Source organism: Schistosoma mansoni, chromosome 2, assembly GCF_000237925.1.
Source record: "Schistosoma mansoni strain Puerto Rico chromosome 2, complete genome".
NCBI classification, from domain to species: domain Eukaryota; kingdom Metazoa; phylum Platyhelminthes; class Trematoda; order Strigeidida; family Schistosomatidae; genus Schistosoma; species Schistosoma mansoni.
The window spans coordinates 12421665-12437499 of NC_031496.1; the positions used below are offsets into that span (position 1 = coordinate 12421665).

At 35.4% G+C, this 15835-nt stretch overlaps 1 protein-coding gene across 2 annotated transcripts; it reads left to right on the forward strand.

The window, feature by feature from the left end:
- Positions 1–1592: 1592 nt before the first annotated feature.
- Positions 1593–2945, forward strand: Smp_014660.1 (rab-related GTP-binding protein; the record flags this gene model as incomplete). Of its 2 annotated transcripts, XM_018795717.1 has the most annotated exons (4): positions 1601–1643; positions 1687–1872; positions 1908–2159; positions 2194–2376. In XM_018795717.1, the coding sequence occupies exons 2-4, from the start codon at positions 1690–1692 to the stop codon at positions 2374–2376; spliced, it is 618 nt and encodes a 205-aa protein (XP_018650001.1). In that variant the 5' UTR covers positions 1601–1643; positions 1687–1689. The 2 variants fall into 2 exon arrangements, with proteins under 2 accessions (XP_018650002.1, XP_018650001.1); XM_018795718.1 differs by having other exon boundaries at positions 1593–1643; positions 1687–2159; positions 2194–2945.
- Between the last annotated feature and the right edge of the window lie 12890 nt (positions 2946–15835).

A 15835-nucleotide genomic window follows, 5' to 3' on the forward strand; every position in this document is an offset into this window, starting at 1 on the left:
AGGGTTATTGTCGTATAGTCAACCGGCTGACCGCGATGGATAGATGAACACCCATCGTTGATCACATGGAGAAGGTTGGTGTTATATACTTTGACTTCTCAAGAGCCTTTGGTTGGATCAATCATATATGTCTCATCAATAAGTTCAGATTGTTAGATATCGAGTCACCGTTAATAGATTGGCTTACTTCATATCTAAATAGTCAACAGGGTAAACTTCACTTTTCCTCAGGCTACAGGATGTTCTAGTGGGGGTCCTCCACGGTTCGGTACTAAGACCTCTTCTTCCCTTAATTTCTAAAAACGACATTCCTCAGCAGGTATCGTCCGATTTATTACTTATCACTGACGATGTGAAATTCTGGAGAGACTCAAGATACCACCAGTATTGTAGTTTGACAACTCTTTACCAGTACTACCTATAATCGAATCGCACACACCCAGTTAAAATCAGAAGTCAGAAGCGAGGACGTTGGAAGACATATATGATGGGTTATCAATATATCGAGAAGTGACTGAACTTATCTGGCTAATGATCGTAGGAGATGCTTCTCAGGCTGTTCTGTAACGTGATCTGGTACGGATGCATGACTGAGCGCCTTCAGCTAGACGAGTCCACTAAAACTAATGTGGTCAGCATCCAATATCTAACACTTACAGAACTATTGATTTTGGGGAATTATTTGCAGCTACAAGATGTTTGCAACCGAGGTGACGAGCTGGCACTTCAGAAGAATTTGACTCGACCTCGAAGTTTAGTGGACAACAATAGACTTTTCACACTTCAAAGTGTAAAGTAGTTTACCGGAGACATGTAACAGACTACAAATACAACTAAGGTAACTAACTCCTAGAGGTATCCCAAGTTGGAAAAGATCTAGGAGTAATGGTATTCTATGATCTGAAGTCTTGCACTAACTGCAACAAAAATGCCTTTATAGCAAGCCTTACGCTGGTAGTAACGCTGAGGCGCATTTTTGGCCAGTTCGACAGTGGAACTTTGCACCTGATCTTCAACAGTTTTATTCGACCCTATTTAGAGTATGGAAGCATATTGTTTCTGCCCTCACTCCAAAAGGATAAAGATACATTGGAACGTGTCCAACGGCGAGTTGCGAAATCAGTTCTGGGACTCAAATTCAAGCCTTATGAAGTGAGCCCCAAATCACTGAATCTTCAATCATTAGAGTATAGTCGTATAAGAGGTGACCTTCTAATGACTTACAGCATCCTAAACACCTCTGAACATTTCCTTAAATACCAACTTATGCTCAGTCCAAACACAAACCTTAGGGATAACACCCAGGAACTGGAGACACAACGTAGCAGAACAGAATGTAGGCACACCTACTCCTTAAGAATAGTCAAACGCTGTCGGCTGAGGTAGTCCAAGCGACTTCTCAGTTGTCCTTCAAGAGAAAACCTGACATATTCTTGAGGACTGAGGACAATATCTCACCATAATTCACCAATTTTTTCTCGCTTTTATCGCTAAGTATACCTAAGTTCCCACCTCGTGGTATTGGTGATCCACTGTCACTAGATACGAAGCCCGTTTAGAGAAAGCGTTTTCTATTTCGTCCAGAACCGTTTGGACCATCTGAACATTGGAAGCGGTGTTTTCAACCTTGCTGAGATCTTACTGTGAGTTCGTTGGTTCATTTATTTTCTCTTTCTAACATGTCAGAATATGGCAAAAAAGTCTTACGACGCACTGTTTAAAATTCTGCTCATTGGAGATTCTGGTGTTGGCAAAACTTGCCTACTCGTTCGTTATGTAGAAGAGTCTTTTGTACCAACCTTCATTTCAACGATAGGAATCGATTTTAAGATTAAAACAATTGAGTTAGAAGGAAAGAAAATAAAGCTACAGGTAAGCAGCATCTTAGGGATACCGATTGAATGAAGATATGGGATACTGCAGGCCAGGAACGCTTTCATACAATTACCTCCTCTTACTATCGCGGTGCCATGGGTATAATGTTGATATACGATATTACTAGTCGTCAAACGTTTGATAACGTCCAGACGTGGATGAATAGAACCTTTTCTTTGGCATCAAATGAGGTTGAGAAGTTGCTGATTGCTAATAAGTGTGACATGGCGCATAACCGAGTTGTATCTTATGAAGAGGGTCGGCAAAAAGCAGAGGAATATGGGGTAAAGAGAATCCTTCGTTAATAATTTTCTATAGATTGGTTTCCTGGAAACAAGTGCAAAGTCGTCAACGAATGTACACAAGGCCTTCGAGGAACTGACTCGCGCCATCCTCCATAACAGTTCTATACGTAGACATGAGTCGTCTACGGTGACTCAAGTCCACCGGTTAGCCGAACCTCCAAATTCCATCTCTGGAACATGCTGTAGTACAGGATAGTCCTTCAAGCGATTATTTTCCTCACCGTTTTCCTTTCAATATTAACTTATGGTAATGCTTATAAATACAATGTTGCGATTCATCATAAGATCCATATTTTCGGCCGCCAAAAGACATTCAGAGTTTTAGTTTCTGTCGTAATTTTGGTTTAATCTTTGTGTAGAGGTGCTTCTGTCATACTCTGGACCTACGATTTCACGTTCGGTTGTGATGAAACACTTGCGCTAGCGTTGAAATTCCTTGTTATACCACACTAAATGTTTTTCCACTTCATATAAAGCCTACAAAGCCAATTAGTCACCATTTACTTTTTAAATGTAAATATATTTGAATTCTTATGTCTGACTTTTTGTCTTCATAAAACCATTTATCCATGTCTGTCTGCTTCGAGCCCATGATTATTTATTTTGTTTCATTTTGTGCTTCTTGGAATTGTACTAAGATTGCTTTTATTTACTGACTTTCCCGTCCATCATTCCCTACCTTCATAATCCACGTGGTGTATATGTTGATGTTTGGGGTTGTAAAAGTAATATGAAAAGAATAATTAAAGCCAAGTTCTTATGTAATCTCATGGTTTGTCGTTTCTTATGCCTAGTTTAGCATGTCGGTGAATATAGGGTTACTGATGTATACATAATACTACAAAGTTTATGATCTTTAGAACCATATATAGTGTAAATACATATACTGGTCTTAATTTTCACATTACATTGTTACATCAGTACAAAACTCAAAAGTAAAAAGTGGAATTAAAAGTATTTGCGCCCCAAACATACCACTTTGTTCCTAGTTACGTTTGATGGTGTTGATGAAACCCTAAAAACCTTTAATATAAAGTTTACTGGCAAAATGCTTACGGTATGACGGTAAGGCGTCTTTTGACTCCAGCTTCGATGACTACCCAGTTCATACTATAAAATTTGAACGTATGGATTTGAGTTCTGATCCTCCTCTGTGTTAGGGTTGCATGCACAACTTTTTACTAATTGATGCGGTCTATAATTAGGGATAAAACGCGACATACTCGGTTTCATAATGTATGACAAGTAAGTTTGTTTAAAACTAGTTTGGTTTCGTCTATTATATCCGTACATAACTCATTGGAGTCACTTCTTTACACGATGAAACCGGTGGTTGACTGTGTTCCTAAGAAAATAATCTTTTGGTTTGAAAACATGGTCTTAGGGATTGTGGGTCCAAAAGTTGTCTATGGAACTCCTATCTGACTGTACTGTACTGTATTAAGAGATCATTACTCACTTGATCAGGTCATTGAAATATAATGTATCCTACACGTCCCGAACCGAGTGCTTCCAAAATGATTTGAATTAATGGTGAAGTAATCGCTTTTTAACCTTATCCTATTATGTGTGTTTACTGATGCACTCCATATAAATGTGAGAGGGCTCTGTGCAACCGACTTCAATGTCCTTTTCCGGAGGCCTTTGATAACGGTATCCTTACTATCGGGTGATTTGACTGTACTAGTTAGTCTATATTTGTTATGTGTTGAAATTATGGATCATCGCTTTCTGATCACCATGAAGTATGTGGAAAAAATATTTTGACGAGGGATTGGCAGTTTAATCACCTTAACTTGTATTTCGGTTTAAGTGAAGTTTCAACGAGTCAACATTCGCTAGATCTTGTCTTGGTTTTTCACATTGTTAACATTGTTACTATCTATTCCAGTAATAATGAAGTTTAATAAGTTTGTGACAATATTTGAAAGCTAATTGTTTTTAATAATGGAAATGATATTCTAGTTCTATAAAACAATACATCTAGAATTAAAATGAGTATCAATGATTTTCCGTTGGTAAAGATACTATCAAATCTCAGTCTTCTAAACTATGCAAAATAAAACTAGATATTTCCCTCTCAATGTGTACACATCCATTCTCGTTGCTTTGTTTGTTACACCCTTCTCTGTATTATAGTATGCTACTAAACTAGTATTAACGGTGCTCCTGTTCAACCTTTAGACTTCAGTGTTTGTGTGTTCACAAATATGTGGGTAAGTCGTTATCATACTGAAACAATGGTAAGAATTACAAAGTTGTTCCGACTCAACTGTTGCTGAATCAGTTTTCTCATTTTCATTGATACTCACCAGGCAAAATAACTAAAAAGTACATTCTGGTTCAGGATATCGTAGGGTCCTTCTTGCACATATTTCTGGTCGCGTTATTTTCGATATCTTTCCTTCAACGAATTTCAGGATAGTTTCTGTGAAAGGATCATGTAGCCGGCAATAAAATTCATCTGATGTTGAGTCTTTGAAAATTTATTCCGAAGTAACTAAAACGTAGCTTTTTTATCATCATTTTCCTTTCACAGTAACTGCACCGACAGAACACATAAAACTAATGTGACTTTGGCGTTAACCCCACCAAGGATAAATATAAACAAAATTTCACCAACACTGCTGTAATACTGGATTCAAAAGTCAACAATTAATTGCATTACTTTAGGTTAACGTTGGTATTCACAAAAGCTTTACTATAACTAAGTTGACTTTCAACTTATAAAACGATGTATCTCAAGCAATTATCTAAACACTCAGTGCTTCAGATATACAAGAACTCAGTGGTAGTTAGCATCAGAACAAAATAACCATAAGCGTATTGGTTATTGTGAGTACAGCAAACTCAGTATTTCTTTAAGATATATGTAGTAGTGTAGTTAGCGTAAATGTTTGTTACCAGTCTTGATAAAGAATTACTTAAGGCGCCTACTTTAGCTTTTACGCTTCCACGTAAAAACCCATAAATAAAGTATTTAAATTAGATTACAGGTGACTTTGAATGCAGTCTCATAAATAGACACAATTAACTAATCTGTTAAGTTGGCGGAAAATCTACTTCAAAATTGCTTATATAGTTACTATTTAGTCTACTAATTAAAATGCCTTAATATTAATTCTAAACTGGAGTAATTTTACCATCAATAAAAAATTGCGAAGTCCCCGTCCTGGGACTTGGACTATTACAGCTCTGGTATTTCTTAATCGTTTTTTGTTGTTTCATCTCATAATTTAATGTGATCTGGAAACAGGGATTTCATTTTCAATCAGATGTCTTTTGTCACATGAACACCTGATAGATAACTAAAGGAATTGGGCTTTTTGCCGGTAAGTTACTATTTATATCCTACCATTGTCATATGTGTAACTTGTATAACTGTTAACCTATGCCTCGGCTTTTATAAAAGTTTTTCTTAAATGTAAGTGTAAAGTACGGGTCGCTTATATTTGTTCACGCTATTCGAGCTTAGTTGTAAATGTGGATTAAAATCACATTTAATGTTATTTGACAAATTTGTTCACTTGCACGAACAAGTGATCGACCGACTAACTATCACAAAGTTACTGACCACGTTTCTTGCTGATTGACCTACGAAGCCCAACTCTTACGTTGATCAAATTATTGACTGAAGAGTGACTTACATGTTAAAGTACTCGGTTTCCAATCAGTAGATCTTAGATTCAGTCCCCACCTCATTTGTGGTGTAAGTACCCAGGTACTATCACTAGCCTTCATACTTAGAGTGTAGTTTGAGTGAATGACATTAACGGTTCGTAAAATATTTCAAGAACTGCCTTTAGAAGGAAAACAGCTGATCATTTTGGATTGAATAGACACGTATAAAGTACCTTATTATATAAAGCATTTGATACTTGTGTATTCTATTGAATTCAGAATGTTCCAGTCTTAAAATATACAGTGTAACACAATATTACAACTTTTAAAGTGATGCGTGATTCATGATATGTATATCTAATATAATAGGCATCAAGAAATGCATACATGACAGCGAGATTCGTATTAATTGATCAATGACTTATGAAAAGCTTGAAAGATCATCCACAACTTAGATCATTCTTGATCTAAAAACCTCTGATAAAACAAGGGTATAGTAACTTATATATATATATACCGTACATAACTAATTATAGAATTAAAAATTTGAATAAGTACAATCACATGCTACTAGCGTAATTAAAGGCTGGAAAACGATTATAATAATCAAATCACGATATGATTCAGAAAACACCTAAATAACATGCATATTTTGTGTGTGTACGCATACATGTGTTGGTTTATAGAGAAATCTATGCACATTAAAATATGTAAATCTGCACTTATGATGCTTTGAAGTATATATATAACATCACAAACCAAGTCACCAAGGTCGTTTTATGTGGGGTCATTTGAAAAAGCGCAAATTTTGACTGACCAGAGCGAGAGTGAGGAGAACTACTTATCGATAACAAGTATAGACTCGAATTAAAGGAATTAATATATATAGTTCAAAGACACTATGAACATAAAATGGCAAAAGTTGCTACGATATCTCATGATTATCCAGAAACCATTACACTATAATGATAATTTATAAAATACCAAAAACCCACTAAAATGCAATCAATATCTGGAATATTTTACCTAGTTTTTGAAATAGACTGACTTGATAATGAAATATATAAAACTACTACCTTGTAATCACTTCACGTGAAATATTTATTTAAAAGAATTTACTTGTCAAAAGTAATTATCGATAGACATGTTAGGTGTTATGTAAGCGTGTATGTTTATTTAATTACTGGAAATAATTTTATTGTAGGCTTATATACTCAGCTCTGAACCACTGTGAGGAAGACGGCTGATAGTACTACTCAATTGTCGAAACTTCCATTCCCGTTTCTGCATTGTAAGAGCTAATTCTCAGATGCATGTTAAATGTTCACCTTTAATTCAACAAAAAACACTATAAGTGCTGGTATAGTGTACCCATGGGATTACCATAGCGTCCTTTTCTGTCAGATTCTTTCTAACAAAACTGAAAAGTGGACCGTTTATAGATATTATAAATCAACTGACTTTTTATTACTGTTAGATTGACGACACTCATGTTATTGGGAAATGAAAGTAACAAAGACAATTCACTTAACATATTCAACAGCATTAATCCATCAATTACATTTACTCTTGAGAAAAAGCGAAATAATAGCATATTACTTCTGAATTTCCGACTTACAAGATTAAGTGGTACATTGGAAAAAATGTTTATGTGGAGTTATAGTAAGCCCATTGAGTTTTTTATTGACTACTTGCTGTAGTTTGAACTAATCCACTATATAGAGGTATGTGTGAGTCTGATTGAAAGCGTGTTTGCGCTTCAATTTTCATCTATCATCCTATTGGTTGTAAACATAGAAATTTAATAACTTACCCACAATTGATTAACACTCATCATATACGTAAAGACATTTCAGATTTTTACTGGCACGCATTTTGCAGTGTTCTTGCCTTTTTCGTGCTTATGGATTTTATGAATTGTTAATAATACACTGTCACAATAACTGGTGTTCTGGCTTTTGAATGTTCTCGAGTAGATTCATAATCCTACTAGGAGGACTGGTCTACTAAAATACTTAGTTACTTATTTACTTACGCCTGTTTCCCCTCGTGGAGGAGCATAGGCCGCCTACCGGCATTCTCCATCCAACCCTGTCCTGGGCAATCCTCTCCAGTTACTATTCATCCTTTTCATATCTGCTTCTATTTCCCGACGTAATGTGTTCTTTGGCCTTCCTCTTTTCCATCTCCCTTCAAGATCCCAAGTTAGGGATTGCCTCGTGATGCAGTCTGGTGATTTCCTTAATGTATGTCCTATCCAATTCCAACGTCTTTTCCTAATTTCCTCTTCAGCTGGGACCTGGTTTGTCCTCTCCCATAAAACGCTGTTGCTGGTGGTATCCGGCCAAACGTTTCAGCTCCATATAGTAGAAATGTCTTGACGTTCGTATTGAAGATTCTCACGTTGAAATAAGTTGACAGTTGTTTTGAGTTCCAATGTTCTTCAGTTGTAGGAATACGATCCTTGCTTTGCCAATTCTAGCCTTTATGTCTGCATCCGATCTTGTTCATTGACGATGCTCCCAAGGTACGTGAAAGATTCCACATCTTCCAGGGTTTCTCTATCAAGTGTGATTGGGTTAGTATTCGCCGTGTTGTATTTGAGGATTTTGCTTTTTCCTTTGTGTATGTTGAGGCCTACTGATGCATAGTCTGTTGCTACACTAGTTGTCTTCATCTGTATTTGTTCGTGTGTATGGGATAGGAGGGCCAGATCATCTGCGAAGTCTAAATCGTCTAATTGATTCTGAGATGTCCATCGTATTCCGTGCTTCCCCTCAGATGTCGAGGTCTTCATAATCCAGTCAATCACCAGAAGAAAGAGAAAGGGGAGAGAGTAAGCAGCATTTTCTGACTCGGGTCCTCACTTGGAATGCATTTGTCATCTGTCCTCCATGCACCACTTTGCACTGCGGTCCATCGCATGAATTCCGTATGATGTTGACGATTTCCTCAGGTACTCCATAGTGTCGAAGAAGGTTCCATAATGTTTTCCTATCCACACTGTCAAATGAATTCCCCTAATCAAGGAAGTTGTTGCACAGTGACGGATTCAGTCCAATTGATTGTTCAAAGATGATTTGTAATGTCACGATTTGGTTTGTGCACAACTGATGCTTACGGAATCCGACCTGTCGATTTCGAAGCTGGGCATCTACTGAATCTTTCATTCGTTGTAACAATACAGTTGAAAAGTTTTCCTGATATTGGTAGTTGTGTGATGCCTCTGTAGTCCCCACACGTGCTCAGATCTCCTTTGTTTGGTATTTTGATGAGGTGTCCTTTCCAGTTTGTCGGTGGTACTTGTTCTTCCTCTCGATTCTGCTTAAATAGAACGTCAAGCATGATTACAGTTACTTCTATGTCTGAGTTGGTATATTTTCAGGTTCTTCTACGTACTCATTCTTGATTTGTGTAGTGGCTATTCTGATTTCTCCGACCACTGGTGGAGTGATATCTATGGGAAGATCTGTAGGTGCTCCTCCGATGTCTTATGTTTCCAGTAGATCTGGATTAATCAAGAGTTCTTCAGCTTGCTCTACTCACGTGTTCCACTGTGCTTGAATCTCAGTGATTGTCTTTCCTTCTTTTTCCTTGACGGGTCTCTGGTTTAGTATATCTCCTTGCTAGTTTAATTGTTGTTTCATATTCCATTCTCTTGCAGCCTTTTTCACTGCTGCTGCTATTTCTCCCACGTATTTTTGCATTTCGGCTCTAATGTTGTTCTTCACTTGCTTGTTTGCGTCTGTGTATTCAGCTTGTATCTTGACTTTCTCTGCTCTTGTTCGACTGTAGTTGATCGTTGTCTTCTTCTTGCTTTCTTGAGTGCTGGTCAGGATTTCGCTAGAGATCCATTCCTTATGATGATGCATCATGCGTATCAGCACCTCCTGACACATTAAAGTTACTGCTTCTTCGATCCCTTTCCAATCGTCCTCCGTAGTAGTTTTCTCTTCCTCGAGTATACCTTGTAATGCTTGGAACCTGTTGCTGAGATCTGTCTCGGATTCTTTGAGTTTGTCAGTATCTCGAAGGAAGGCTGTATCGAACATTTGTAATACTGCTTCTCCAGTTGTCCAGTGTTTCTTTAGCATCAGTTTCATCTTGGCTACAACCAAGTGGTAATCTAAAGTTGTGTAAGCTCCTCAGTTGGTTCTCATGTCTTCTATTGACGTTCTGAATATTTTATCGATACAAATACGATCGATCTGGTTCTGTGTAGTGTGATCCGGTGAGACCCGTGTAGCTTTGTCTATGGGTTTGTGTGTGAATATATTGCAACCTATAACAATTTTGTTGAATGTACATGAAATTGCAAATTTGTCATCATTCTCATTCCTTCTAGCCAGTACATGTCATCCTATGATATCTTCATACACACTAAGTAGCCCATTCCATCTTATCAGGATGGTGAAGTCGTTTCCTAGACAATTCTCTATTCTTAATTAGAGTCTCTCAAAAAACTGATCTTCATCGTTTTATTTGGTATCATTGATGAGCGCGTAGCACTAAATAACATTGATTGTGATCACTTATTCCCTGTTTTGAGTGATGCTGTGATGATTCTGGACCTATGAGATTCCCATCCCACAAGTGCATTTCGTGCTTCTTTGGATGGTATCAGAGCAACTCCCTGAGTGTGCGAAGCGTTTTCTTCTTCTTGATCAGAATACAATAGCATCTCTCTCGAACCTAATATTTTCTGTCCAGCATGTGTTTTAATGTGTTTCACTGATTCTGACTACTGTGAAGTTGTATCTCCTCATTTACTCAGCTATATGATTGGTCCTTTGGTCTCCCACATTATCCGGATATTAATTGTTGCTCTAGTTGTCAGGAGTGTTATCGGCCTTGTGACTTCCGGAGAATTTCTTGTCTTTCACTATGAGTCGTCATAATTCTTCTGAATGAAGATCATTGAACTTGGAGGACAGAGGTTAAATGGTTGAAATTGTTTTTTCTTGTTAGTGTGTTTCTTAGCAGAGTTGTATTCCATGGGATGGGGTTATTGATCCCATGTGCAACCCTTCTCCTTTACCCGTGTTTTTGACCGTCAGTAACTCTAGAAGGGCTTCAGGCATCTGCAAATAAGTAAACGATTGGTACAGGAATTTACTGTGTACGAAACTTCAAATAAACGCTATTAATACGCCTAAATCTCTGTTTCATTCAGGTTATATCTATCATCTCAAGTACTGTTTTTAGTACGTTATTTTCAATTGTGTTACACTGTTACTGAGATTATCCATTATCGCTAATAAATATTTTGTATCCAGTACTTTCATTTATATTTCCCTTCATTTAGTAGGATCGTGTTTCATAGTAAAGTTTACTCCTCACTAATCATTTCATTTAAGCCAATGGCTTTTGCTATGTTTGTGCTCTTCATTCTCCATGTTGGTTGCGCTACATTGACGTGTTCAGAAAAGACAGTCATCGATAACTCTGGGTGTTATAAATTCAATCTGTAATGAAAATCACACCCCAGCATGAAGTATTCACACACTGAATAGACGGAAAAATGTGTAAAGTTGCTGGGAACGATACACTGAGGGCATTGCGTATAATCTCATTATTACATTGTCTACGTTGGGTAGCTTTTTTTTCGACCTTTATGTGCATTTACACTTCGACTGATTGATTACCTTTTTAGGTTGATCTATGACTGACCTTAACCTCATAGATTGTTGGGTTGGTTTTGTGTTGACGCGTCTGGATTCAAAAATAAAGCACCCAACCTAGAGAATCCAACAAATGTTGTTCCCTATTCTAAAGAGTACTAGTAGGTAGTTGAATTGTATGCAAAAGCAAATAGACGTATTTCAAACGTTTTTGAATATATTCAGATAAGAATAATCGTCTCACTCATTACTATTTCTTTAGTTATCATACATAATTTTCAGTGTAAAATATAAAATTATACAACCAATTCCCTCTTTGCTATACATTTAAATTAAAAATTTCAAAAAATGTGTTTTGAAAAGCTTTTCGAATAATTATTATCTATCATTCATCTCCAATCACAAAGCTTTTCTGCCCATTCTATTTCAACCATATATTTTCATCGTAGATTGTATTTTGTAGACAAGTTGTGGTAGAGAGTTTTATATTAAGTTTTATTCTTGTATCATTACAATTATCAATTCATTTCATTCTTCAATCAAGCCAAATACGAAACAAATCCATTATACGAACGAAATTTCCGCCAAACAAACACACAAAGTGTAAATATGGTGTCCTCATTTTCGTTGTCATTATTAAGGCAACTATAAATGATATATTAAGACCTAACATAAAGGTTCATTATAATGAACAAGTAATATCACAAATAATAAGAAGACAATATTATGCAAAAACAGTTCTTATGATCTGTGATTATCGTACAACCTGGAAATAACGTATAAGAATGAACATGATAATGCATTTATTGTAAATAACTAAAATAAACCACTGTAACCTCCAGTTTAATTTCATACCAGTATCATAAAAGTCTCATCAGCCTTGGTATGTTTATGCCTGATGAACTTTCTTCTTGAATTCAAGAAGTTTGTTTCGTTGTTACTGGATTCCTTTTGTGAAGGAGAAGCGGTTATATCGAGATAGTGTATGAATATGGCAATTTGAACCGATGCGTATTTATACCATATCAAATATTAACACTGACTGATTAACTGAATATGAATTCATTTATCTTTTACAATATCGCATGAAAATTAAAGTACATCCACTAACTTCTATTTTTGTTGTTTATTTCGAAATAAAGTCATGATATTCTTAGTTGCCATGGGAAATATTGTTATAAAAAATTAAAACTCATATGCCTAAGAATTGTCACAGAGTTCCTACATCATAGGATTTGTGAATTGAAATCGCTGAATAGCCACAGAAACGGATGAAACAACTATTCAGTACCGTAAAATTTGCGAATATTGTTTATTTGCTAAGAATTTCTACATTAATTACGGTTCAGATTTGATAGCAACCAGCAAATTATTCAAACCTGGCTTATATCAACTATCCTTTTGTTGTACATTCATAATAAAAATTCATTTTTATTCCACAAGTAGTTTCTCTGGGGATTTAATAGTATAGTCAGGTACACTCTTGTGCTTGATTAAGCACCAAGTCTAATTAAAATGTTAAGATAGCAATAAATGCGAACGAGGGTTGGTTCTTTTGTAACCTTAGTCTTCATCTATTAACCAATATAACTCATGTATAAAGATATTCAGTCAGTTTTCTAGGATTCTCCCAGTCAAGATTAAGTGTTAGGTGTCATTAACAAGATTATCGGTCCTGTAAACTCACTAATAACAATAACTGAATATCATCACACAATTAGTTTCAAGTAAGCCACAACGTACTAAAAAACTGAAATTATATCGAGATAAAGTTGGTCTATATGATTCAAAAACTTGATCAATATTTCTGGGAAGATACGTAAGATAAAGATAAGAATTCATAAAAAGGTTTTAAATATGTAGAAATTCTGTACTATATATGTCTATGAGTATGCACACTTCAATGGCATAGTTTCTTCTAAATCCTATTCAATAAATTATTACTGTCGTATAAATAAAAAAATAGTCGTTATTCTGCTTATGTATGCGTATGCACGATGTTGTTATGTTAAAGTGTTTTGAGCTTGTATTGATAAAAAAAATATCATGTGCTAAACTAAATACCAACAGCAGAAACTTTGACGATATTTCTATCTAGGAGAATTCGATGCATATGGAACAGATCGATAACAAAACCATAAAGTTGTGCTTTTTATTCATAAGTTGGATCAACATTATTTAAATACCATATCAAAATGTTTAATTCATTAGTAATTTTTAGAATATTGGATATGAATTTCGTGATAAATTTGGTAGAATTTGAGCTAATTTCAATGATTTATACATATGCACATATGAGTCTTGATTCTATTATTACATATAAAAAAAAAGCATTCCGTGCTAATGATCATTAGCTATATTGTTTTGGTGTATCTACTAAGCAATATTGACCTTGAAATGAACAGTTAATTATAATTTGTTCTACTATCCATTTTAAACTATTTCTGGATGATTGTCAGAGATTAGATTTCATGATTCGTTATGATGATGCAGTTTATGCCAAATTTTGAAATTATTGAAAAAATTTTAGATAAAATTGCTTTTGAATAAAAATAAAGAAAATTTTCTTTTCATCGAATTCTCTTTTTTCTTATAAAATAGTTTATGTAAAGCTGAAACTGTATGTAATCAACTATAAGATGAAAATAAAGAGAAAAACATACAGTCTAGGAAGTTGGAATTTCGGTACTATTGATCATTGTTTGGTCGAATCGGAATCTGCTTGTTTGGTGTTCATAAATTCTCTGTATGTGAATAATATAGTATTGTATGGCAGTGTCGGAGCAATACAAGTCGTAAATAGATCAAGGATTTATTGTTAACGTATTGTTGTAGACATTGTAGTAACTCAAACTGTTGATTGTAACTTTTACTATGTTAGTGTTTCGTGATTATTTGTTATCAGCTGTTTCCTTGTTGATTTGGATGATAAACCGTTGCAACCGCTCTAGTCGCTTATTGTCCCATAACATTCAGTAGTAGGTGTTACTTTGTTCTATGAACTCTGCAATTTGAATCGGCCACATCAGGCAAGTATTCATTTTGAAATCTACTCCAATAACACTGAAACGGTTTTAAAAGACTATTAGCAGCATTTGACTCAGCAGTTCATAGGTAACATTGTAGTATCAGTTTATATGTTAAGCCTATATACTTTATTCTAGCTACTGGCCAAGCCAATTCACCTATACATTATAAGTCATATTTTGATCTTGTTAATTATTCGCTTATTAACCTTGACTACCTTTTTATATGAGCGTATATGTATGCACACTTCGTATCTTATTCATCATATGTCTGTCATTCACTTTTGTCTGCTATAAATACTGATTAACGCTTGTTTAAAAGAAGTTGGCTTCCCCGCCATCTCCAATATGCATTATTTTCGCTTCGCTCTCGAGTTGGCTTACCAGCCATATCCAATGCGCGCGTCATTTATGTTCCGCTCTCATCTATTCGCTTCATCACTCTGATTCCCTGGCCAGACCAATGTGTGTAGAAAATATATGTATTCTGAATCCATTCTCGTATTTGACGCATTTAACTCCATTGTTCACCAACGCGGACTAAGTCATTTATTACATACGAGTATAGACAGTACGTATATTTCGACAACAAACAATCATTTATACGATCAAAAAGGAATCAGATTTAAGCTACTACAACAAAATTGGATGCCTCGCTGTACGAACACGTCGCAACATAACATGTTCAGTAGTTGAGACATCAACTATTCTGAAAACTGAAAACAATACAAACCTTTCATTCGATATTTATACAAAAACTTCACTGTAATTATAAAACAATGTAAAAGTAGAAGTTATAATAAAGCTGATTTTAGCTTCCGTTTTCATTTTGAAAAAACAGAAAAAACATAGCAATATATTCTGAGCTTTCGGTAAATAATATATGTATATATATTTAGTAGTAGTTGTGAAAAAAAGTAGTACTTTAGTGAACGAACCCTCAGATACTTATAAACCAATTTATTGATCATGCAAAATTACACAATGGCTTCGTAAAATATGGAAATCATACATTTAGTACATTATTTGCACACCTTTCTGTTGTCCCTTATATACTTCATGATTCTTCCAATTCTGTTGTTATTATAATTGCGTTCTGCTTCCCTTCCTATTCTCTTCAATTCAATCATGTTTTCAGGCATTCCACTTCTGATTGCTGCGACATGCTACTTATATTTGTCAGCAAAAGTAGCATACACCACAATATAATCTCAGCTACTCTGATTGTCCAAATATAGTAAACGATAAGTTTATATCGGTCCAAGTGAAGACGAAAAGTTTAGGAATACAACATGTTTAAAACTCCATGACAGATAGAAAACGAACATTTCTTTATCACTAATATAGTTTTCCGTTTGGTTCAGCCGCTAATGAACACCTCTAACAC